We start from the raw sequence: 24,138 nt of genomic DNA on the forward strand, positions 1-24,138 counted from the left end.
TGCCATATATGGTAATTTCGGTAGCCTGCTCCTCTGCCAGAACAGACTACTGGATTTACCAAACACATATGTCAACCTAGCCTTAGTCCACCCATTAATGCTTCTAAGATGCATACACTTTACAGTTACTGTTCTGTACACAACTGATACATTAAGATCTAAGAACATAGCTGTTCTATAATAAAACCAGTAGAAAGAATGTCCTTCATTTAGTTTTTTTTTTGTTCTTTCTGTGCATGAAAACCCTGCATACTCTCCAGGAATTTCAGTCTTAGATAATGCTCTCATGTCCCTCTCCACCACCCCTTACACTATATAGGATTAAGATCAAGCAATTAAACTTAATTACAACACAGAATAAAATCAGTGTGTGTCTGCGCTGGAATTGCAGGTAATTAACCCTGTACACTAGCAAATAGCTTAATCCAGGAATTACTGAGATAAAATATAGCGAGAAACAAGATAATGTATTTTGCAATGTATGAAACCCAAGGTGACAGACCACGTCCTCCAGCTGCTATAACATTTGAATGTATGGAAGGGGCTGGACTACAGGGGGAGAGTGGGAGCTCCTACATTAGGAGTCAGTGAAATGGATTCAAACACTGGGAAAGGAGAATGCTTTTCTCTCCTCCGAGCTGTGATTATCTCTTTTCATTTCCTACCAGCAAAAAGCATACTATATTCAGCAAATTAATGGCATGTGCAAAACAAGCTTAGGGGAAAAAGTTAGCGTGCCTTTAACTTATATTACAAAAACACTACCAAAGCCTTATCTGGAATGGATTGTGAGACCTTCAAAGGGATGCTTTTGTTTGCACCTATAGAAGTTGTGCAGTCCACAGGAATTCGTCTGTGATACATGTATTTTACCACCAAGGATACAGGATCCATTCCAAACGTATCACTGGAAAAGCATGTCAGGAACAAAACTTGATGGTTTTCTCTATAGGAATTGGTCTGTTCAAGACATAAATGTGACAGAGGAGCCACTTCTTAACCCATCTTCTGATTATGAAGATGAGTTTCTCCACTATCTCTGGAGGGATTATTTACACCCTAAGGAATATGAATGGGTACTAATTTCAGGATATATTGCAGTATTCATCATTGCTCTTATTGGAAATATTTTAGGTAAGTGACTTCTTTTACAGTAGGACTTGCTTCTAGTAAGTGGTATGTTGTCCACTGGACCATTAGTGATACAGTTATGTTGTGTATTTTTGTCTGATACAGTTAGGGTTTTCACATTTGCCTAGATTAATAGTTGTGTTAGTCTATAAGAAGTAAGCATCCCAATATGTATCAATTTCAGTACTTGTCCCACTGAACAATAGTGCTGATACTCTCCAGCCTTCATCTTTATGCAGGATACTCTTCACTATTTTCTATGTAGGTGCACTTTGATGTTAGAACTTAAGAGTGATTGCACATAATTTGCATTTAGTGTCACTTCACCATCCCTGAAAGGAAGTAATTAGTTTACACCTTGAGAATAAAGGTTCAGTCATGTGCTGAGTGACTCTACAACACTGTAATTATGTGCTTTATGTAGTGACTACATACAAGCTTCGTTTATAATGTGTTACTGCAACAGAAAGATTTTCCACTTATATTAAGCTAAAGTAAAGAGCACTGTAAAGTTGGATGACGATAGAAGGTCACTGCTGTATAACGTATATACAGTAAATTAGTTCTGACATATTGGTAATTGTGTTTCTGAAGTGCTCATTTTCTTGTTATACCAGAATGCAATAATTTATTTTATTTTATTCACTTATATAGCACTGATGAATTCCACAGCGCTTTACAGACATTAGCATCACTTGCTCTCCTCAATGGTGTTCACAATGCAATAAATAATGTATTTCTTACTTTGAAGGTTAAAATCTAGAACTGCTTTCCCATTCATAACATGATTTGGATTCAATAAGCCAATATGCATGTCTGCTTTCTATCATGTCCAATACTGGAAAGTGTATTAAGTATTCAATAACAAGGTCATACCCTGTACAGAATATAAGTTTAAATGCCTTTGACTGTGGAATGTTTCATTGATCTCTAAGAAATGATATTTTAATTATTTTATGAAAAGAAGTTTATGATTCCTTTGTGTTTATTGTCATTGTATACTAAGATGTGACAATCTGTGTCTTGGCTGCTGCTGACCAAAAATTTCAAATAATTCTTGTCTTTTTGGGCAATGTGTTTGCTTTACAGGAGGTATGAATATATAATCTCTTAGAGTACTGTAAACTTAATGTGGAATCATGAATAGTCTATAGTCAATGGATCTGAATACTGATTGCAGTGGGGATGAGTATGATTTTGTATAGGTTGCGGGTAAATATTCAGCATTCTATTTTCAATTCATTCATGGTGGCACAGAGCCATCTAGTGTTCTTCTGATGTATCAATGTCTACATGAGTATGTTTTAAATTGGACACTATTACAAGAAGCTTGTATCCAATTTACACAACTAAGAACATATAAGCAATGTTGTGTTAACACCTTAAAGACCTTGCCATTTTTCACCTTAAGGACCAGGTCATTTGCAAATCTGACATGTGTTATTTTATGTGGTAATAACTTTAAAACACTTTTACTTATCCAGGCCATTCTGAGGTTGTTTTCTTGTCACATATTGTACTTCATGATAGTGGTAAAATTGAGTCAAAAAAATTCATTTTTATTTATAAAAAATACCATATTTACCAATTTTTTTTAGAAAAGTTGCAAATTTCCAAATTTCAATTTTTCTACTTTTACAATAGATAGTAATAACTCAAAAAATAGTTATTACTTTACATTCCCATATGTCTACTTAATGTTTGGATAATTTTGTGAATGCCATTTTAGTTTCTGGGGACGTTAGAAGGCTTAGAAGTTTAGGAGGAAATCTTGAAATTTTTCAGAAAATGTCCAAAACCCAATTTTTAAGGACCAGTTCAGGTCTGAAGTCACTTTGTGAAGCTTACATAATAGAAACCACCCACAAATTACCGCATTCTAGAAACTACACCCCTCAAGGTATTCAAAACTGATTTTACAAACATGTTAACCCTTTAGGTGTATTACAAGAATTAATGGAAAATGGAGATGAAATTTCAGAATTTTACTTTTTTGGCAGATTTTCCATTTTAATCAATTTTTTCCAGTAACAAAGCAAGGGTAAACAACCAAACACAACTGAATATTTATTACTCTGATTCTGTAGTTTAAAAAAAAAAAGAAACCAAGCACCCCAGAACCTGTCCTGCTGCAGAGTTTGTACAGGTAGTTGTTAACTGCACGTTGCTGCAGGAGCAGCATATCAAGCATATACAAGGTGGAGTTCCAGCGCTTCGAGCTGTCACGAATCAGACATCTGATGGGCAGGTGGTGTCGCCGCTGAACGTCAGCAAGGCAAGCCATGGCCGTGTAAGATCTTCTAAAATGGCCAGAGATTTTCCTGGCCTGCCACAAGACGTCCTGGATCCTGGAGTATTTGTCAACAAATCGCTGCATGACTAAGTTCAGGACATGTGCCATGCACGGCACGTGTGTCATTTTGCCCTGTTTCAGGGCACTCAGCATATTGGCACCGTTGTTATACACCACTTTACCAACTGTCAAATTGAGCGGGGTTAGCCACTGATCGGCCTGTGACCACAGAGCTGAAAGCAGTGCAGGACCGGTGTGGCTCTTGGCTTCCAGGCACAACAGCCGCAGCACAGCATGGCAACGTCTCACCTGGCATACTGGCACATTATGGGGGGCACTATGGAGGCATCTATTGGGGGCCCCTATATACTGGCACATTATGGGGGTGCACTATGGAGAAGGGGGGAGCACTATGGGGGCATCTATTGGAGGCCCCTATATACTGGCACATTATGGGGGGCACTATAAAGAAGGGGAGGAAGGAGCACTATGGGGGCATCTAATGAGGGCCCTATATACTGGCACATTATGGGGGCACTATGGAGAAGGGGGAAGAGCCCTATCGGGGAGCATCTACTGGTGGTTCTATATACTAGCACATTATGGGGGGGGCACTATGGTGAAGGGGGAAGGAGCACTATAGGGGCATCTATTGGGGGCACCTATATACTGACACATTATAGGGGGGCCCTATGGAGAAGGGGGGGCACTATGGAGGCATCTATTGGGGGCCCCTATATACTGGCACATTATAGGGGCGCACTATGGAGAAGGGGGGGAGCACTATGGAGGCATCTATTGGGGGCCCCTATTTACTGGCACATTATGGGGGTGCACTATGGAGAAGGGGAAAGGACTATGGGGCATATATTGGGGGCCCCTATATACTGGCACATTATGGGGGCACTATGGCGAAGGGGGAGGAGCCCTATCGGGGAGCATCTACTGGTGGTTCTATATACTGGCACATTATGGGGGCACTATGGTGAAGGAGGGGAAGGATCACAATGGGGGCATATACTGGGCGCCCTATATACTGGCAAATATTATGGGGGGCACTATGGGTGCTTCTACTGGGAGCCCTATATACTGGCACACATTATAGGGGGCACTATGGAGAAGTGTGGGGGAAAAGAGCACTATAGGGGCATCTACGGGGGGCCCTATATACTGGCATGCATTATGGGAGGCACTATGGAGAAGTGGGGGAGAAGAGCACTATGGGGGCATTATATAGGGGCATTTTATACTGGCACCTATTTAGGTGCCACTATGGGGAAGGGGGGAAAGAAGCATTATGGGGGCATCTATGTGGGGCAGTCTATAGGGGCATTTTATACTGGCACATTATGAAGGGCACTATGGGGACGGGGGAGGAGCACTATGGGGGCACTATATAGGACGGAGAGGAGCACTATGGGGGCATCTTCTGGGGGCACTATATAGGAGCATTTTATACTGGCACAAATTATAGGGGCACTATGGGCACCTTAGCTCAACTGGGGGCACTAAGTGTCTTTTGTAGTGGAACACAGTACGGGTCATTTGATCACATGAAGGCACTCTGGGGACATTGGCTTTACTGGGGTATTAAGAGGAGGTCTTTTTTTTTTTTACTGCCACACAACAGGGCATTTTTTGTACTGGCGCACATTATAAGGGGGCTTTATTACAACTGGAGCACTATGGGAGCATTATTACTTCTGGGACACAATTACTGTTGGGGGCACTGTAGGAGCACTATTACTACTAAGTGCACTCTGGCACAGAATTATTACTATTGCTGGGATTTTGGGGAGCACTATTACTGTGGGGGCACCCTAGCACAGTATCAGCTTAGCACAGTTATTTTTGGGGGACATTATGGTTACACAATTAGTGTCAGTGGCACTATTTGCTGGGTGCAGTTATTTTTTAGAGCATTGTGTTCCAATAATTATTGAAGGGGGCGCTATCTATGTGTAACTAGTATTTTCAGGGGGTTTATCTGTTTCTACAGTATAGTTTTGGGGGGCACAGCATCTCAGTATTGAGGTGCATGATGGGATGTTGAGGTGGGAGGAAAAGTAAGAAACTAAGATGTCTGTCTGTCAAACTCTGCAGAGATGAGAGATGGCTGAAAGAAATCATCATGGCGGTCTGGTCTGAATGGAGAAGATGAATGAAAAGAACAACTACATCAAAGGAGACATGACTGGATGTAAGAGGTATGTGGTGCTATATTAGGCTGTCTTCACATATGGATACTGTATGCAAACAGAATGACCGCCGGCCCCATTAACTATAATTAGCTTTTATTTTGAACATAGTGAGGAGAAATTCTGTACCAAGTGTAGGTGATGTGGGCGGCGGATATGTGGATGGGGCTGTGTGTGGGTGAGGGTGGGTGGGGACACAGGGCCCCCATAATCTCCTATTGTCTGGGGGCCCCATGAGTTGTCAGTCCGCCGCTGAACGTGGCCATATAGCTTTGGGATGCCATTCTGTGAGAAATATTTCCTTCCGGGGACCTTCTATTGCGGTGTGCCAGTGGCCACTAATTTTCTAAAGGCCTCCGAGTCTACCAGTTTATATGGCAGTAGTTGGCAAGCTAGCAGTTCCTACAAGCCAGCGGTCAGCCGTTAGGCAAGAGGGTTATCCGGCATCATCAACTTTTTACACTCGATCATTTGGGCCACGGAAGCCTGCCTTCTGCCAGATAAACGCGATGACGGCATGTGGAAGGTGGAGTGGAGGACAAATGGGACGAGAGAGGAGAAGGAGAAGAGGCAGGACATGAAGCGCCGGAAGTATGGCTTTGTGAGTTCTAACGCCATTGCTCCCACTGGGCTCGGTGATGGGAGGCCAGGTGCCTTCTTAAGGCGGTCATCCCTAGGTGAGTGTTGGGCTTACCGCGACTTATGTGTTGACAGCACAGGCTGCAGATGGCAACACTATGGTCAGTAGCTGACACGTTTAAAAAAAAAGCCTACACTGCGGAGCCACCATGTGTCGGCGTCCTGAGAGTGCCAGAAGTTGACCCTGCATGGTGGATGGCTCACTCCAGATACATTTGCAGTCTGCTTTTTGCCTCCTGTGCCCTGCGAGCTCTGCCTGATTCTACTCCTTCTCCTCCCTCTCTGCTGCTCCGTCTCTCCGTCAGAACTCCCCTCCTCTTCCTCTCTTGTGGGCACCCACGTGAAGTCCATCGATTTGAGATCTCAGAGTAGGCAGCAACAACGGGGACCTCCCTCCTTGGGCTGGGTACTGTCGTCAGACCGCTGGGTGGCGACATTTGTTACCTCCTCTTCCTCATCCGATGTCAAGAATGGCTGCGCTTCGAGTGGCGGGGCTATGGTGGTATTGATGGTGTCTTTTGGGAGTGCACACAGCAGAGAGTGAGGAGGGTGCAGCTACAGAGGATAATGAGGGTGCAGAAGCGGAAGGCTGAATGAGCCACTCAACTAACTCTGGTGCGTTCTTTGAAGTAATGGCCTGCCTCTTCCTCTGCCTTTCATTTTCAAAATGACCCTGTGCCTAAGTTCCTAGAGAAGAGCAATATTTGGTGGAAGCAGGTATATCAAACCCCTTTGTAGCGGAGCGCTAGTGCGACAAAGGCTTTCTCCACCGGTATTCTGCGGCTTACTTTGGGATCAAGTATTTAGCTCAGGAAGAACAGCAATAGTAGTAAATAAAACCCTCCACGAATATCCCATCACTCTTCCTAATAAATGGACGACACACAGTATCAGGAGCAGAACCCTGTTTAATGTCGCATACCCTGCTTTTATGCAACTGTCCCATGCAAGGGAGACACTCACAGAAAATTATACGCTTTACAATCACAAACTGGTTACAGCCAACACATCCCCTCCTGAGAAGTAATCCAATCAACAGTACAGTTGAAACATCCATTGTAGCCATTGTGTTTCTATCGAACAACCAGACGAATGCTCAGCAGGTCACTGAGTACTTTTTGTCTTACTAATAACTAACTATAGGGAATTGAACATAATATTGCAAATCCAATCAACAGTACAGTTGAAACATCCATTGTAGCCATTGTGTTTCTACCGAACAACCAGACGAATGCTCAGCAGGTCAATGATTACTTTTTGTCTTACAAGTAACGAACCATAGGGAATTGAACATAATATTGCAACAATAAACGTTATGGACAGCCAAAATTAAGGACAGTGGATAGTAGCCAAACACAATCTGATACACCCTTAATCAGTATTTTGTGGAAGCAGGTATCTCACAGGCCTCAATCAATATTTGGTGGAAGCAGGTATATCAGTCCCCTTAATCAGTATTTTGTGGAAGCAGGTATATCGCAGGGGCGCTGTGCATTGGTGCTGTGTGTATGGGGGACGTGTGTTAGAGTGTTGCAGACCACACTGTTGATACTATTTGGTGACATGACCTATCATATCTAATAGGACTGTTGTTCACCTTTTTAGTTGCGAATACAGGGGTGGAATTCAGAGAGTGTTGCTTTGTTGGGTCACACCCATAGTGTGGCCCTCTAACTGCTTTCTTCCCCTGTGTTATATATTGTGCTATTTTCCCACTTCCCCTTTTTAAAAGTGCATATTTAACGATAAAACTTTTTTGTTTTTTGTTTTTAAGCAATCCCTCTTTTTAGAATATTCAGGTATATCGCAGCCCTCAATCAGTATTTTGTGGAAGCAGGTATATCGCAGACCTCAATCAGTATTTTGTGGAAGCAGGTACAAACCGGATTCCAAAAAAGTTGGGACACTAAACAAATTGTGAATAAAAACTGAATGCAATGATGTGGAGATGGCAAATGTCAATATTTTATTTGTAATAGAACGTAGATGACAGATCAAACGTTTAATCCGAGTAAATGTATCATTTTAAAGGAAAAATACGTTGATTCCAATTTTCACGGTGTCAACAAATCCCAAAAAAGTTGGGACAAGTAGCAATAAGAGGCTGGAAAAAGTAAATTTGAGCATAACGAAGAGCTGGAAGACCAATTAACACTAATTAGGTCAATTGGCAACATGATTGGGTATAAAAAGAGCTTCTCAGAGTGGCAGTGTCTCTCAGAAGCCAAGATGGGTAGAAGATCACCAATTCCCACAATGTTGCGCAGAAAGATAGTGGAGCAATTTCAGAAAGGTGTTACCCAGCGAAAAATTGCAAAGACTTTGCATCTATCATCATCAACTGTGCATAACATCATCCGAAGATTCAGAGAATCTGGAACAATCTCTGTGCGTAAGGGTCAAGGCCGTAAAACCATACTGGATGCCCGTGATCTCCGGGCCCTTAAACGACACTGCACCACAAACAGGAATGCTTCCAGAAACCAATGTCAGTGAACACAATCCACCGTGCCATCCGCCGTTGCCAGCTGAAACTCTACAGTGCAAAGAAGAAGCCATTTCTAAGCAAGATCCACAAGCTCAGGCATTTTCACTGGGCCAGGGATCATTTAAAATGGAGTGTGGCAAAATGGAAGACTGTTCTGTGGTCAGACGAGTCACGATTCGAAGTTCTTTTTGGAAATCTGGGACGCCATGTCATCCGGACCAAAGAGGACAAGGACAACCCAAGTTGTTATCAACGCTCAGTTCAGAAGCCTGCATCTCTGATGGTATGGGGTTGCATGAGTGCGTGTGGCATGGGCAGCTTGCATGTCTGGAAAGGCACCATCAATGCAGAAAAATATATTCAGGTTCTAGAACAACATATGCTCCCATCCAGATGTCATCTCTTTCAGGGAAGACCCTGCATTTTTCAACAAGATAATGCCAGACCACATTCTGCATCAATCACAACATCATGGCTGCGTAGGAGAAGGATCCGGTACTGAAATGGTCAGTCTGCAGTCCAGATCTTTCACCTATAGAGAACATTTGGCGCATCATAAAGAGGAAGGTGCAACAAAGAAGGCCCAAGACGATTGAACAGTTAGAGGCCTGTATTAGACTAGAATGGGAGAGCATTCCTATTTCTAAACTTGAGAAACTGGTCTCCTCGGTCCCCAGACGTCTGTTGAGTGTTGTAAGAAGAAGGGGAGATGCCACACAGTGGTGAAAATGGCCTTGTCCCAACTTTTTTGGGATTTGTTGACACCATGAAATTCTGATTCAACATATTTTTCCCTTAAAATGGTACATTTTCTCAGTTTAAACTTTTGTTCCGTGATTTATGTTCTATTCTGAATAAAATTTTAGAAGTTGGCACCTCCACATCATTGCATTCAGTTTTTATTCACGATTTGTATAGTGTCCCAACTTTTTTGTAATCCGGTTTGTATATCAATCAGTATTTTGTGGAAGCAGGTATATCGCAGGCCTCAATCAATATTTTGTGGAAGCAGGTATATCAATCTCTTAATCAGTATTTTGTGGAAGCAGGTATCTCGCAGGCCTCAATCAATATTTTGTCGAACCGGTTATATCAATCCCCTTAATCAGTATTTTGTGAAAGCAGGTATATCGCTGGCCTAAATCAATATTTTGTGGAAGCAGGTATATCAATCCCCTTAATCAGTATTTTGTGGAAGCAGGTATATCGCTGGCCTCAATCAATATTTCATGGAACCAGGTATATCAAACCCCTTAATCAGTATTTTGTGGAAGCAGGTATATAGCAGGTTTCAATCAATATTTTGTGGAAACAGGTATATCACTGATGGTGGAGGAATGCTTTACTAGAAATTAACCTTTATTACTTGTTTATTAAAACAGTGTCTTACACACTAGGGGGAAAGGATACACAAAAAGCCTGAGTACCTACACACAATCACCAGGAATGAATACCTATATCTAAGATATCAAGAGGACTGTAAACAGATAGGTCTTGGATAATCAGATCAGGTGCAAATATCCCAACAGGGACAATTAGTTGGAAACTAAAGGGGATATCTCAGCAGTCCAGAAGACAAAAAGCGTGACATCTGGATAACCGGGTGTCACTGCCAGACAACTGAATATCACCCCTAGAACAGGGTGTACATGGCACACTAGTTAGGGGGCAAACAAAGTCCCAGGTTGCCTAATGTGAGCCAGTAACCTAGCAATACATGTGCAACATACATACACCATAAATGCCTGGTGCAGTCCAGCAAAGCATAAGACTAGTAAAAACACCCTGAGCTGCCTATTAGGAACCAATAACCTATATCTAAAGCGTCATAGTCGACACGTTTCATTGGTAGCAAATCATCAGGAGTACATAGAATGCGCTGGTAGGTTAGGTAGGTAGTAGGTGCAGCTGCCACTCTGAAGGTGTGTGACAGCCCTCCGGCGCTGGAATGGCCGTGAAGCGTCCGCTCGACGCGCCGGTTTTTAAAGGCTAAGCCCCACCCCAAAGGGAAGGGGCTAACAATGACGGTTGAGCTATCAGCACTAAGCTACGGCCCAAAGGAGTGGTGTCAACGATGACGTGCGAGCCAGCAGCGCTGCTCAGGAGGCGGCATAACAGCAAAGAACCCGCCCGGCAGCGCTGCTCCCGTGCCTAAAAGAGTCACCTGCCCCATATAAATAGAAAGGGATGGCATTAATACAGGTACCTGCAAGGAAAGGAAGGGACCAGTGAGTGGGGGATAAATAAATAAAAAGCCACCCGATGACCTGTGGCTATAATCAATGGGGCCCTGATGACAGAGACCCTAATCAATGTAAACATTAACATTGTATATGCGCTAGACACTGAACCTGTCAGAAAATCTGCAAAAGAGCTATTAGTGATGATCAAGCAAGCTTGGCCGAACACCTTTTCGTCTCGAGCATCTCGATGCTCGGCACATGGTGATACTCGGCTGAGTACTGCATGTGCTCGATCGCCATGCTCGAGTCTCCTCCCCTCACATTTCTTAGCTGCTACACAGCCAATAAACATGCGGGTAAATACTGCCCTCACTGTAATGCCAGTAGCCAGCTATGTAGCACTCGATGACGCATGTTCAGCTCATTCGTAGTCAGGGAGATCTGAGCATAGGAAGGGACAGAGAGTGTAGGGAGTGTAATTTAATAATTTTTTTGTACTAAAACGTTTCAGAGACCCAAAAGTCTTTGTAAGGACTTTTGTGTGTGACAGCAGCAATATATGTTTGCAGCGCAACCTGCGCTAAATTGCTCAGTTAGGGAGAGCTGTGCATAGGAAGGGACAAAGAGTGTAGGGAGTGTAATAGGAAGATTTTTATACAAAAAACTTTTCAGAGACCCAAAAGTCCTTTTATCCTCTTCCGGACACAGAGCGTACAAATACGCCCCGATGTCCTGGTACTTCCCTGTGTATTTCCGATCACCGCCGCGCGGCGGACGGTGATCAGAACAAGGTGCCTGCTCAAATCATTGAGCAGGCACCTTGGCTAAATGTGCGGGGGGGTCAATTCAGACCTGAGGTTTGCGGCTTTTACATGCGGCGGCGGTTGCGGGTGGCGGTGCCATTGGGTCCCCGTGGGGCTGTAGGGGGGACCCGATGGCATGAAAGGCAGCGTGATGCCTAAGGAAAGCATCGCGCTGCCTTCCGGTGACGAGCCTGTGAGATCCAGCCCCCTGGATCTCACAGGCCGGAAGCTGTATGAGTAATACTCACTGTATTACTCATACAGCCAATGCATTCCAATACAGAAGTTTTGGAATGCATTGTAAAGGATTAGACCCCCAAAAGTTGAAGTCCCAAAGTGGGACAAAAAAAAGTGAAAAAATAATAATAATAAAGTTTCCCCCAAAAATTTTTTTAAGTTGAACACCGTAAAAAATAAAAAATTAAAACTGTGCTAAATAAACAATTTTTTGTCACCTTACATCACACAAAGTGTAATAGCAAGTGATCAAAAAGTAATATGCACCCCAAAATAGTGCCAATAAAACCGTCATCTCATCCCACAAAAAATGAGACCCTACCTAAGATAATCGCCCAAAAACTGAAAAAACTATGGCTCTAAGAATATGGAGGCACTAAAACATGATTTTTTTTTGTTTTAAAAATTATATTATTGTGTAAAACTTAAATAAATAAAAAAAAGTATACATATTAGGTATCGCCGCATCCATATCGACCAGCTCTATAAAAATATCACATGACCTAACCCCTCAGATGAATACCGTAAAAAAAAAGCAATTTTTTGTCACCTTACATCACAAAAAGTGTAATAGCAAGCGATCAAAAAGTCATACGCACCCCAAAATAGTGCCAATCAAACCGTCATCTCATCCCGCAAAAATCATACCCTACCCAAGATAATCGCCCAAAAACTGAAAAAACTATGGCTCTTAGACTATGGAAACACTAAAGCATGATTTTTTATGTTTTAAAAATGAAATCATTGTGTAAAACTTACATAAATAAAAAAAAGTATACATATTAGGTATTTCCGCGTCCGTATCGACCGGCTCTATAAAAATATCACATGACCTAACCCCTCAGATAAACACCGTAAAAAAATAAAAATAAAAACGGTGTAAAAAAAGCCATTTTTTGTCATCTTACATCACAAAAAGTGTAATAGCAAGCGATTAAAAAGTCATATGCACCCAAAATAGTGCCAATCAAACCATCATCTCATTCCACAAAAAATTAGACCCTACCTAAGATAATCGCCCAAAAACTGAAAAAACTATGGCTCTCAGACTATGGAGATTTTTGTTTCAAAAATGAAATCATTGTGTAAAACTTACATAAATAAAAAAAATGTATACATATTAAGTATCGCCGCGTCCGTGCCAACCTGCTCGATAAAAATACCACAAGATCTACCCTGTCAGATGAATGTTGTAAATAACAAAACAAAAAAAAAACGGTGTCAAAACAGCTATTTCTTGTTACCTTGCCTCACAAAAAGTGTAATATAGAGCAACCAAAAATCATATGTACCCTAAACTAGTACCATCAAAACTTCCACCCTATCCTATTTTCTAAAATGGGGTCACTTTTTTGGAGTTTCTACTCTAGGGGTGCATCAGGGGGGCTTCAAATAGGACATGGTGTCAAAAAACCCGTACAGTAGTTTACGACCACATATGGGGTGTTTCTGTAAACTACAGAATCAGGGCCATAAATATTGAGTTTTGTTTGGCTGTTAACCCTTGCTTTGTAACTGGAAAAAAAAATATTAAAATGGAAAATCTGCCAAAAAAGTGAAATTTTGAAATTGTATCTCTATTTTCCATTAATTCTTGTGGAACACCTAAAGGGTTAACAACGTTTGTAAAATCAGTTTTGAATACCTTGAGGGGTGTAGTTTCTGGAATGGGTCATTTTTGGGTGGTTTCTATTATGTAAGCCTCACAAAGTGACTTCAGACCTGAACTGGTCCTTAAAAAGTAGTTTTTTTTAAATTTCTGATAAATTTCAAGATTTACTTCTAAACTTCTAAGCCTTGTAACGTGCCGCAAAAATAAAATGTCATTCCAAAAATGATCCTAACATGAAGTAGACATATGGGAAATGTAAAGTAATAACTATTTTTGTAGGTATTAATATGTATTATAGAAGTAGAGAAATTGAAACTTGGAAATTTGAAAATATGAATTCTTTTGGGGGAAATTTGGTATTTTTTTCATACATAAAATTTTTTTTTTTTTTACTTCATTTTACCAGTGTCATGAAGTACAATATGTGACGAAAAAAAACAAATTTCAGAATGGCCTGGATAAGTCAAAGTGTTTTAAAGTTATCACCACTTAAAGTGACACTGGTCAGATTTGCAAAAAATTGCCTGGTCCTTAAGGTGAAATAAGGCTGTGTCCTTAAGGAGTTAAAGACTATAGTGTGTAAGAGCAGCAATATATATTTTTAGCGCATCCTGCGCTAAATACCATGTAATAGGCTGCTGCGGACAGTTAAATTATCCGCGCCACATCTCCTGCTTAAAGTGTGCGCATCCCTAATATATCAGTGACATCGAGTGAACTTTTTCCGTAGACGATGTCCGCTGCGGACAGTTAAAGGGATTCTGTCACCAGGATTAACGATATAGCGATATTTATATGTGCCCATTATTCTCCATGCAGTGTTTAAAATGATCCCACTGTTTATGCTCTGTGTGTGTTAGATTCTTATAAAAACTGATCTTATTGATATGTAAATTACCTCTGTCAGGAGCCCAAGGGGTTGTCCCATGATAGGTTGGAGCCCAGCCACGCCCATCGATCCGGAGCCCAGCACCGCCTACCACTTAATTTATTCACTCCACTATCCCTGACGTCAGTTCTTCTCAGTACCGTAATATCGCGCAGAGGAAGCCGGCACATGCGCAGTTGACTCGTCGAAGCTGGTGCCAGTAGTCCGTACGGGGCACAGACTACAGTGTTTACTGCGCCTGCGCGAGATTACGGCACTGAGAAGAACTGATGTCAGGGATAGTGGAGTGAATAAATTAAGTGGTAGGCGGGGCTGGGCTCCGGATTCATTGGTACGGCTGGGCTCCAACATATCGTGGGACAACCCCTTGGGCTCCTTACAGAGGTGATTTACATATCAATAAGATCGGTTTTTATAAGAATCTAACACATACAGAGTGGGATCATTTTAAATACTGCATGGAGACTAATGGGCACACTACAAATATCGCTATATTGTTAATCCTGGTGACAGAATCCCTTTAATAAAAACACCTTAATAAAAACATGTTTTAATGACAAGCGTATAATAATATATGTCTTGGCAGACCAATTTGTTCCTAGTTTTATATCTGAACTTTCCATAATTGTGGGATTTACCTTATATGGTTGAAAGCATAAGAAAATAACCCACTGTATGTGCAACAACAAAACCGTAATTATAATTCTTATCTTTTGTATTGAAATAAGTCTCAATAGACAATTAGATTGCAGATGACATATTCGATTCCATGTCAATCACCAGTGTGCTGATTATACTTTTACATTGCTTAAATATGTTTACACATTAACAGTCTTTCCTTTGTCATAAAGGGGATAAGATAGAACTGGCAACAAAATTCAATTTATATTCCAGTAGTAGAGAATTGTAGCTTCTTGTACTGTACTGTATATTAAAATATACAGAACCATATAATTTTGGCTGCCAAGGTATAAATATAATTTTGCGGGACTCCAACTCTTTCCTGGTGCATTCAAGCAAATCAAATAAATGAAACAGATTATCCAACACATTTTATAAAAATAATAAATTGTTGGATTAATGTGCACTGTTATTTTAATTATATAAGTGCAAAAATTTATGTTTCCTGAGTAATTTTAACAGTTTTTTTTCTCTTTTTACTCACATTATCTGGAGGATTTATGTACATTCTTTCTACAGACAGTATTAGGTTGTCACATTAGACAATCAAGGACCTATATTCCTCAAGATGCATCACAATCAGCTTTTGAAAATAATCCCTCACATATTGTCCCAAAAATACATATGATCATATGATATGTACTGCCCCCCACCACCAGCAAATTTCCTTCTCCATTGTTTAAGGATATATAGTTATATACTTTTATGAATTTAGAAGAAGGGATGAATGAAAGGTGTCTGGATAGGGGAGGGAACCAGAATTTCAGCAACTGGAGAAGCATAAAGACAAATGTGTTGCACATTAAAAGATGAGCAATAGTAGTAATTTATCAAGACCAGCATATCTGCATCTGTCTTGATATCCCCTGTCCCGCTGGAGGATGTGCTTAATTTACAAAGAGGAGCAGGTCTCGCCATCAATTAAGGGTATCCTTTAGCAGTCTGCTTGTAGCTGGCATAGATTTCAATCTTCATTTACACCACTCTTTGGAAAGTGACGAGGGCAACAAAGAAAGACTTGTGCCTAAATTTAAACGCAATAGTGTTTAAAAAGTCACAGACCCACAGTTGTATCAAAACCCTTCATTATTTTTATTCCATGTGCATAACAATAATACTTCATTTCAACAACCCTTTTGATTGTTTAGGAATACTTTTGCGGGATAAACCCTTTAAGGTCTAGGCAGACAGTAAGAGTGTAACAATTATCATTTACAAAGTGAACACTAAAAGCTAAAGCCATTATATCATCTTTCTATAACTGCCTGCTTTAACAGATATCAAAGCATTGGGCACACAAAGATATGTTATGAGCACTGCATTGTGGACTACAAAGAAATTGTTATCAGGGATAAAGTCATTTCTGTAATGGCAAAAAAATATATATTTTCCATTTGCTTTTTTATTTTACCTTCTTTCCCACTTGTACCATAACTCTTTTTCTGCTACATTTTACTCCACCGTAAAAAATAATAACTGGTCGTCAGCCAAATTTGTCAAAAATGTGTACAAAGCCCAAAAGCTCTCCTGTGGTTTTTACAGACAAGGTGAAATTAGAACATTCACAGGACTATGACCCAGTGGCTTTGATTGAGTAGCTCAGTATGCCAGAGATGGACAAGCTGCATCATACTGTGACAGGCAGAAACGCCAATTACTCTGGCAGGACATCAGAAATTATTCACTTCATGTAAAAGTACACACCAGTTGGGACACACTGGAACTTCATCTGAAAGCTATAGTACTGAAGGCGATCAATTATTGCGCTTTAGTAAAATACTCTAAATACCCTATTCACACTTGCATCATGGGATCCCTTATAATGGAAGGCTAGTTTCACGCTGGCATTATTGGTTTCCATCTGGTTGTTCCGGGAGACAACAGCCTGCCAGAACTCTCTGCATCCGGCATAACCAGATGTTACTGCACTATTTCCTGTCTGCCCCATTGGCTATAAGCCGGGATTCAGTTGGACAAAAAACACTGCACGCAATGGGGCATTGCAGTAACACTGCCCATGCCGGATGCTAGAGCTCTGATAGACTGTTCTCTATTAGTGATGAGCGGCAGGGGCAATATTCCAATCTGCAATATTTAGTAAATATTTGGTAGAATATTCATCATATATTCACGAATTTGAGATTATTTTCTTGATCATGAAAAATCGGCAATGTAATATTCGCGTGAAATACAGGCGTGGGTCATTATAGCTACATTTTTCAAGCTGCTAGAAGTTTCCTGAGACTGGAGAAAATGGTTGGCATGGCATAAAATTACAATAGCTTTATATGCAGATGCAGTGCTCCAATATAGTCGCAATTGCGAAATCAACACTAATGATGTGAATGTTTTGGCGCAATATGTGCAACTTCACTTTTTAACAGGTCTGACTGCTTATTAGTGATTGGTGCACTAAGTATTGTTGGGAACTTGTGACATCAGAGCATTATGTATGTATGTATATAAAACAGTCTACACACCCCTGTTAAAATGTCAGGTTTCTGTGATGTAAAAAATGAGACAAAGATAAATCATTTCAGAACTTTTTCCACCTTTAATTGGACCTATAAACTGTACAACTCAATTGAAAGACAAACTGAAATCTTTTAGGTAGAGGGAAGAAAAAATATAAAAATAAAATAATATGGTTGCATAAGTGTGCACACCCTCAAACTAATACTTTGTTGAAGCACCTTTTGATTTTATTACAGCACTCAGTCTTTTTGGGTATTAGTCTATCAGCATGGCACATTTTGACTTGGCAAGATTTGCCCACTCTTCTTTGCAAAAACACTCCAAATTTATCAGATTGTGAGGGCATCTCCTGTGCACAGCCCTCTTCAGCTCACCCCACAGATTTTCAATCAGATTCAGATCTGAGCTCTGGCTGGGCCATTCCAAAACTTTAATCTTCTTCTAGTGAAGCCATTCCTTTGTTGATTTGGATGTATGCTTTGGGTCATTGTCATGCTGAAAGATGAAGTTCCTCTTTATGTTCAGCTTTCTAGCAGAAGCCTGAAGGTTTTGTGCCAATATTGACTGGTATTTGGAACTGCTCATAATTCCTTTTAGCTTAACTAAGGCCCCAGTTCCAGCTGAAGAAAAACAGCCCCAAAGCATGATGCCACCACCACCATGCTTCACTGTGGGTATGGTGTTCTTTTGGTGATGTGCAGTGTTGTTTTTGCGCCAAAATATCTTTTGGAATTATGACCAAAAAGTGCAACCTTGGTTTCATCATACCATAACACCTTTTCCTACATGCTTTTGGGAGCCTTCAGATGTGTTTTTGCAAAATGTAGCCTGGCTTGGATGTTTTTCTTCGTAAGAAAAGGCTTTGGTCTTGCCACTCTACCCCATAGCCCCGACATATGAAGAATACGGGAGATTGTTGTCACATGTACCACACAGCCAGTACTTGCCAGATATTCCTGCAGCTCCTTTAATGTTGCTGTAGGCCTCTTGGTAGCCTCCCAGACCAGTTTTCTGCTCGTCTTTTCATCAATTTTGGAGGGACTCCCAGTTCTTGGTAATGTCACTGTTGTGCCATATTTTCTCCACTTGATGATGACTGTCTTCACTGTGTTCCATGGTATATCTAATGCCTTCGAAATTCTTTTGTACCCTTCTCCTGACTAATACCTTTTAACAATGAGATCTGTGTACAGTTCTGGGCTCCTGTAAACAAGGCAGACATAGCAGAGCTGGAGAGGGTCCAGAGGAGGGCAACTAAAGTAATAACTGGAATGGGGCAACTACAGTACCCTGAAAGATTATCAAAATTAGGGTTATTCACGTTAGAAAAAAGACGACTGAGGGGAGATCTAATTACTATGTATAAATATATCAGGGGGCAGTACAGAGATCTATCCCATCATCTATTTATCCCCAGGACTGTGACTGTGACGAGGGGACATCCTCTGCGTTTGGAGGAAAGAAGGTTTGTACACAAACATAGAAAAGGGTTCTTTACGGTAAGAGCAGTGAGACTATGGAACTCTCTGCCTGAGGAGGTGGTGATGGTGAGTACAATAAAGGAATTCAAGAGGGGCCTGGATGTATTTCTGGAGTGTAATAATATTACAGGCTATAGCTACTAGAGAGGGGTCGTTGATCCAGGGAGTTATTCTGATTGCCTGATTGGAGTCGGGAAGGAATTTTTTATTCCCCTAAAGTGAGGAAAATTGGCTTCTACCTCACAGGGTTTTTTTGCCTTCCTCTGGATCAACTTGTAGGATGACAGGCCGAACTGGATGGACAAATGTCTTTTTTCGGCCTTATGTACTATGTTACTATGTTACTATGTTAGATCCCTCTGATGCTTTGGAAGCTCTCTGTGGACCATGGCTTTTGCTGTTGGATGCGACTAAGAAAATTTCAGGAAAGACCAACTAGAGCAGCTAAACTTTATTTGGGGTTAATCAGAGGCACTTTGAATGATGGCAGGTGTATGCCGACTCCTATTTAACATGATTTTAAATGTGATTGCTGAATTCTGAACACAGCTACATCCCACACTTATGCAACCACATTATTTTAGTTTTTTTTTGTCTTCTTCCCTCCACCTAAAAGATTTCAGTTTGTTTTTCAATTGAGTGGTACAGTTTATAGGTCACATTAAAGGTGGAAAAAGTTCTGAAATTATTTATCTTTGTCTTATTTTTTTACATCACAGAAACCTGACATTTTTAGTGGTGTGTAGACTTTTTATATCCACTGTACATACATACATACAGCACTGTGTATGTAGCATGTATGTATGGACAAAATAACCTATCAGCTACACTATATCACTATCTAACCTACACTGACTATCTCCCACTAACTATCTGTATTATATATATATATATGCTAACTAACTAACTATCTAATGTAATGACACTGGAAAGCAGAGAGCACAGCAATTACAATGCTGTCTCTCTCAGATCTGCAAAATCCTGCATACAAGGGGTGCTGGGGAGGTTCTTATATAGTAATGGGGTAGGCAACTTTCCTATTGGTTGCTAGGGATGTTGCTAAGCTCAGACAAAGACATTGCAGCCTTCTCATTGGCCCACAAGCAAGAAGGGAGGTTACTGATGAAGAAAAAGTCTAGAATATTCAAAATTACGAATATATATCACTATATTCTAAATATATTTACGAATTCTCGAAGTGGCAATATTCGCGATTAATATTTGCTATTCCAATATTCACGCCCAACACTATTCTCTATCAGAACAGCTGATGGAGTCCTCTAATGCAACTGTGAAAGAGACATAATGGATCTGACAGATCCTACTGACTTTCATGGGTTCTGTTGAAGTTTCTATTGTTTTGACAGCAAGCATAGTGCTGCATGCTGGGATAGTCTTGTTGTCAAAATTCAATGGAATCTCAAATGGAAAGCCCAGACAATAACCTTTAATGATTGCTATTACTGATACTGCTGCAACTACAATATAAATGAAAACAGTAATACAATATGACAATAAGCAGATATTATGCAATCAATCAGACTGAACACTCTGTGCTTTTTTTCACTTGTATTAAAATATGTATATCTTTTTTAGTTTGTGTTGCAGTTTGGAAGAATCATCATATGAGGACTGTCACCAACTATTTTATAGTCAACTTGTCACTTGCAGATGTGCTTGTCACTATCACTTGTCTGCCAGCAACATTGGTAGTTGACATAACTGAAACTTGGTTCTTTGGAAAAACTCTTTGCAAAGTAATTCCTTACTTACAGGTAGAGTGTCCTTTTATTATGTATTACCTCAATGTCCAACTAAAACATGGTAATATATAAAACATGACAATGGCATGGCATGAAAAAATATAAGCTATACTATTTGTCTATTACAGATGTGGTGATCTTGGTACACTCGACATCACATTTGTTTTAGATATTGTTCTATTATGCTCAATAAAGATTTCAATTAGTGATGAGAAGATCATTTCATCCCTTTACGGACAGATCTGTTTCCGTCATCGTATTATCTTTACTAAGGGCCAGGGACTGTTAAAATGTATTTTTTCTGATTAGGCCATATTCAGATAAAATCTTAATGTTGCTCGTGCGCCATTACTGTGAGTAGAGGAGCATGCACAAACATACATTATTATAAATCCAAACACAAATTAGTTATGATTGTGGGGTGCGCTACAATTCCCGATTCGTAATGAAATATATACTGTATGTGCATGCATTGCTACTCACAGTAATGGTGCATGTGCGACTTTAAGACAGTCCATCGGCCACAGTAAAGATAATATTTTAAACAAATCGGGTTCGTCCATAGTGGGACAAACCGATTTCCTTATCATTATTTTCAACAATTAAACTTTCATGGTACAGTATAATGTAGTATAGTATAGCCTACTATTAAAGGGGTTATCCCATGATTAATATAAAACATTTAAGTCATACATAATCTAGTACATGACAACCTCTTTCTAACAAAGCTAGAACCAGCCCTGTACTTCACAAGGATCCAAAGATCTCCACATTCATTGCTCTGCTAGATGTGCAGTATATAAAGTTGGCAGCTTAGGCGGTGTGTCCTTTCTCAGAGGGTGTGTCCTGTCTGCCGCAGCTAGCAGTCGTTGAAGGATGAAACTGAACATGTGCTTTCATCTCAGAGAGTAGGACAGAGAAATTGGAAAAAAAGAAAACAGCAGGCGGCACTATACAGATAGATTTCATTGAATAACTTGGTAGGTAAAATACATTTTTATTTACATGCAAATACAAAAGTATTCAGATCAAGGTGCTGGTTCAAAAAATTACAGAACATTATTCATGGGACAACCCTTTTGATATATCTATGCTCTATGTCAAACATAAAAAACACAGATTTTTTTATCAGCAGTTTTCATAATTTTAGACTGGATCAATTAACATTGTAATGCACACAGGTCTACTGCCTCCTAGACTATTACTTATCTGTACAAGTGGGAAAGCAGTAAGAGGGGTTATACTCAAATCTGCGGTATCTCAACAGGTATGAGTAAGATAGGTGAGATTAATGGTAACTGAATGCTGCTTATCCTTCTTTGCTCTAATAAAATAGCATGCATATTTAGCTGAGCCCATTTATGCACATTTATGGAGGATCTAGGAATGATAGATTTTAGCGTTACTTATCAGAAACATTACAAATACCGTAATATAAATTTCCATTTAGTGAAGTAGTGATATGGTAACTAGTATGGAGAGAAATATTGGAATAAATTACAAGGTCGTCTGCTATTTTTGATGATGTAAGCACATTAAATTGCTTAATCAATTGATGTTAGGTACAGTTCTCATGTATTAAACAACATAATACACTGACCCTCCACTCAAGTTGCAACTTAAGACCTTAAGGACATTGCCTTTTTTCACCTTAAGAACCAGGCTGTTTTTTGGAAACTTGACATGTGTCACTTTGTGTGGTGATAACTTTGGAATGCTTTTACTTATCCAAGCCATTCTGAGATAGTTTTTTTCGTGACATATTGTACTTTATGATAATGAAAATTTTTAGTCGATATAATTCACCTTTATTTATAAAAAAAATCCCAAATTTACAGAACATTTTCAAAATTTTTATTTATCTGCTTTTAAGGCAGATAGTGATACATCATAAGAGAGTTATCGCCTTACATTCCCCATATGTCCACTTTCATGTTTGCATCATTTTGTAAATGTAATTTTATTTTCCAGGCTCTCATAAGGCTTAGAATTTTAGTAGCTAATTTCTAAATTTTTAAGAAAATTTCTAAAACCCACTTTTTTAAGGACCACCTCAATTCTAAAGTCACTTTGTGGGGCTTACATAGTGGAAAACACCCATAAATGACCCCATTGCAGAAACTACACCCCTTAAGTTATTCAAAACTGATTCTACAAACTTTTGTAACCCTTTAGGTGTTCCACAAGAATTAATGGAAAAGGAGATTACTTTTTTTAATTTCACTTTTTTTGGCAGATTCTCCATTTTAATTAATTTTTTCCTGTAACACATGAAGGGTTAACAGCCAAATAAAACTCAATATTTATTACCCTGATTCTGCAGTTTACAGAAACACCCCATATGTGGTCGTAAACTGCTGTACGGGAACACGGCAGAGCTTACAATTTTTTAAAGAAAAACAATCATGTTTTTATGTCTCCATTTTCAGAAAGCCAAATCTTTTTTTGTTTTTTGGGCAATTGTCTTAGTTAGGATCTCATTTTTTGTGGGATGAGATGAAGGTTTGATTAGTCATATTTTAGGGGACATACTCCTTTTTGATAGTTTGGTATTACACTTTTTGTGATGTATGGTGACAAAATAATGTATTTTTTGGCACGGTTTTTATTATTATTATTTTTACGGTGTTCACCAGACAGTTTAGCTCATGTGATTTTGATAGAGCAGGTTGTTATGGATGCGACAATACCTAATATTTTTTGTTTTCTGAATATATTTTGGTTTTAAACAATAAAAGCATTTTTGAAACAAAATAAATGATGTTTTTATGTCTCCATTTTCTGAAATCCATATCTTTTTAATTTTTTGGACGATTGTCTTATGTAAGGTCTAATTTTTTGCAGCATGAGGTTTGATTGGTATTATTTTTGGGTACATATGACTTTTTGATCGCTTGGTATTGCACTTTTTATGATAAAAGGTGACAGGAATGGCTTTTTTTAGCACAGTTTTTATTTATTATTTTTTTTACAGTGTTGACCGTACGCGGTGGATCATGGGATATTTTTATAGAGCAGGTTGTTACGGATGCAGCGATACCTAATATGTGTTTTTTTTATTTTTCTATTTTTTTTACAATTTTATGTCTCTTTTTATGGGGAAGGGACTTTTTTAAATTGAAACTTTATTTTTTTTATTGTTAAAAACACTTTTATTTCACTTTTATTATTTTTTATTTTTGTCCCACTATGGGACTTCAACATTTCAAGGTCTGATTCCTGTTTCAATACAGCACAATATATCTGTATTGTACTGTATTGAACT

At 39.7% G+C, this 24,138-nt stretch overlaps 1 protein-coding gene across 1 annotated transcript in view; it reads left to right on the forward strand.

Moving 5' to 3' along the window:
- The first annotated feature begins 917 nt into the window (after window positions 1-917).
- HCRTR2 (hypocretin receptor 2) overlaps window positions 918-24,138 on the forward strand; it is a 200,042-nt gene continuing 176,821 nt past the window's right edge. Inside the window, exons 1-2 of the mRNA XM_040426809.1 lie at window positions 918-1,134; window positions 20,707-20,885. Of these exons, the coding sequence (XP_040282743.1) occupies window positions 918-1,134; window positions 20,707-20,885 (396 nt within the window). The remainder of the gene's footprint in view (window positions 1,135-20,706; window positions 20,886-24,138) is intronic.

The sequence above is a fragment of the Bufo bufo genome, chromosome 4 (genome assembly GCF_905171765.1).
Source record: "Bufo bufo chromosome 4, aBufBuf1.1, whole genome shotgun sequence".
Taxonomy (NCBI): Eukaryota; Metazoa; Chordata; class Amphibia; order Anura; family Bufonidae; genus Bufo; species Bufo bufo.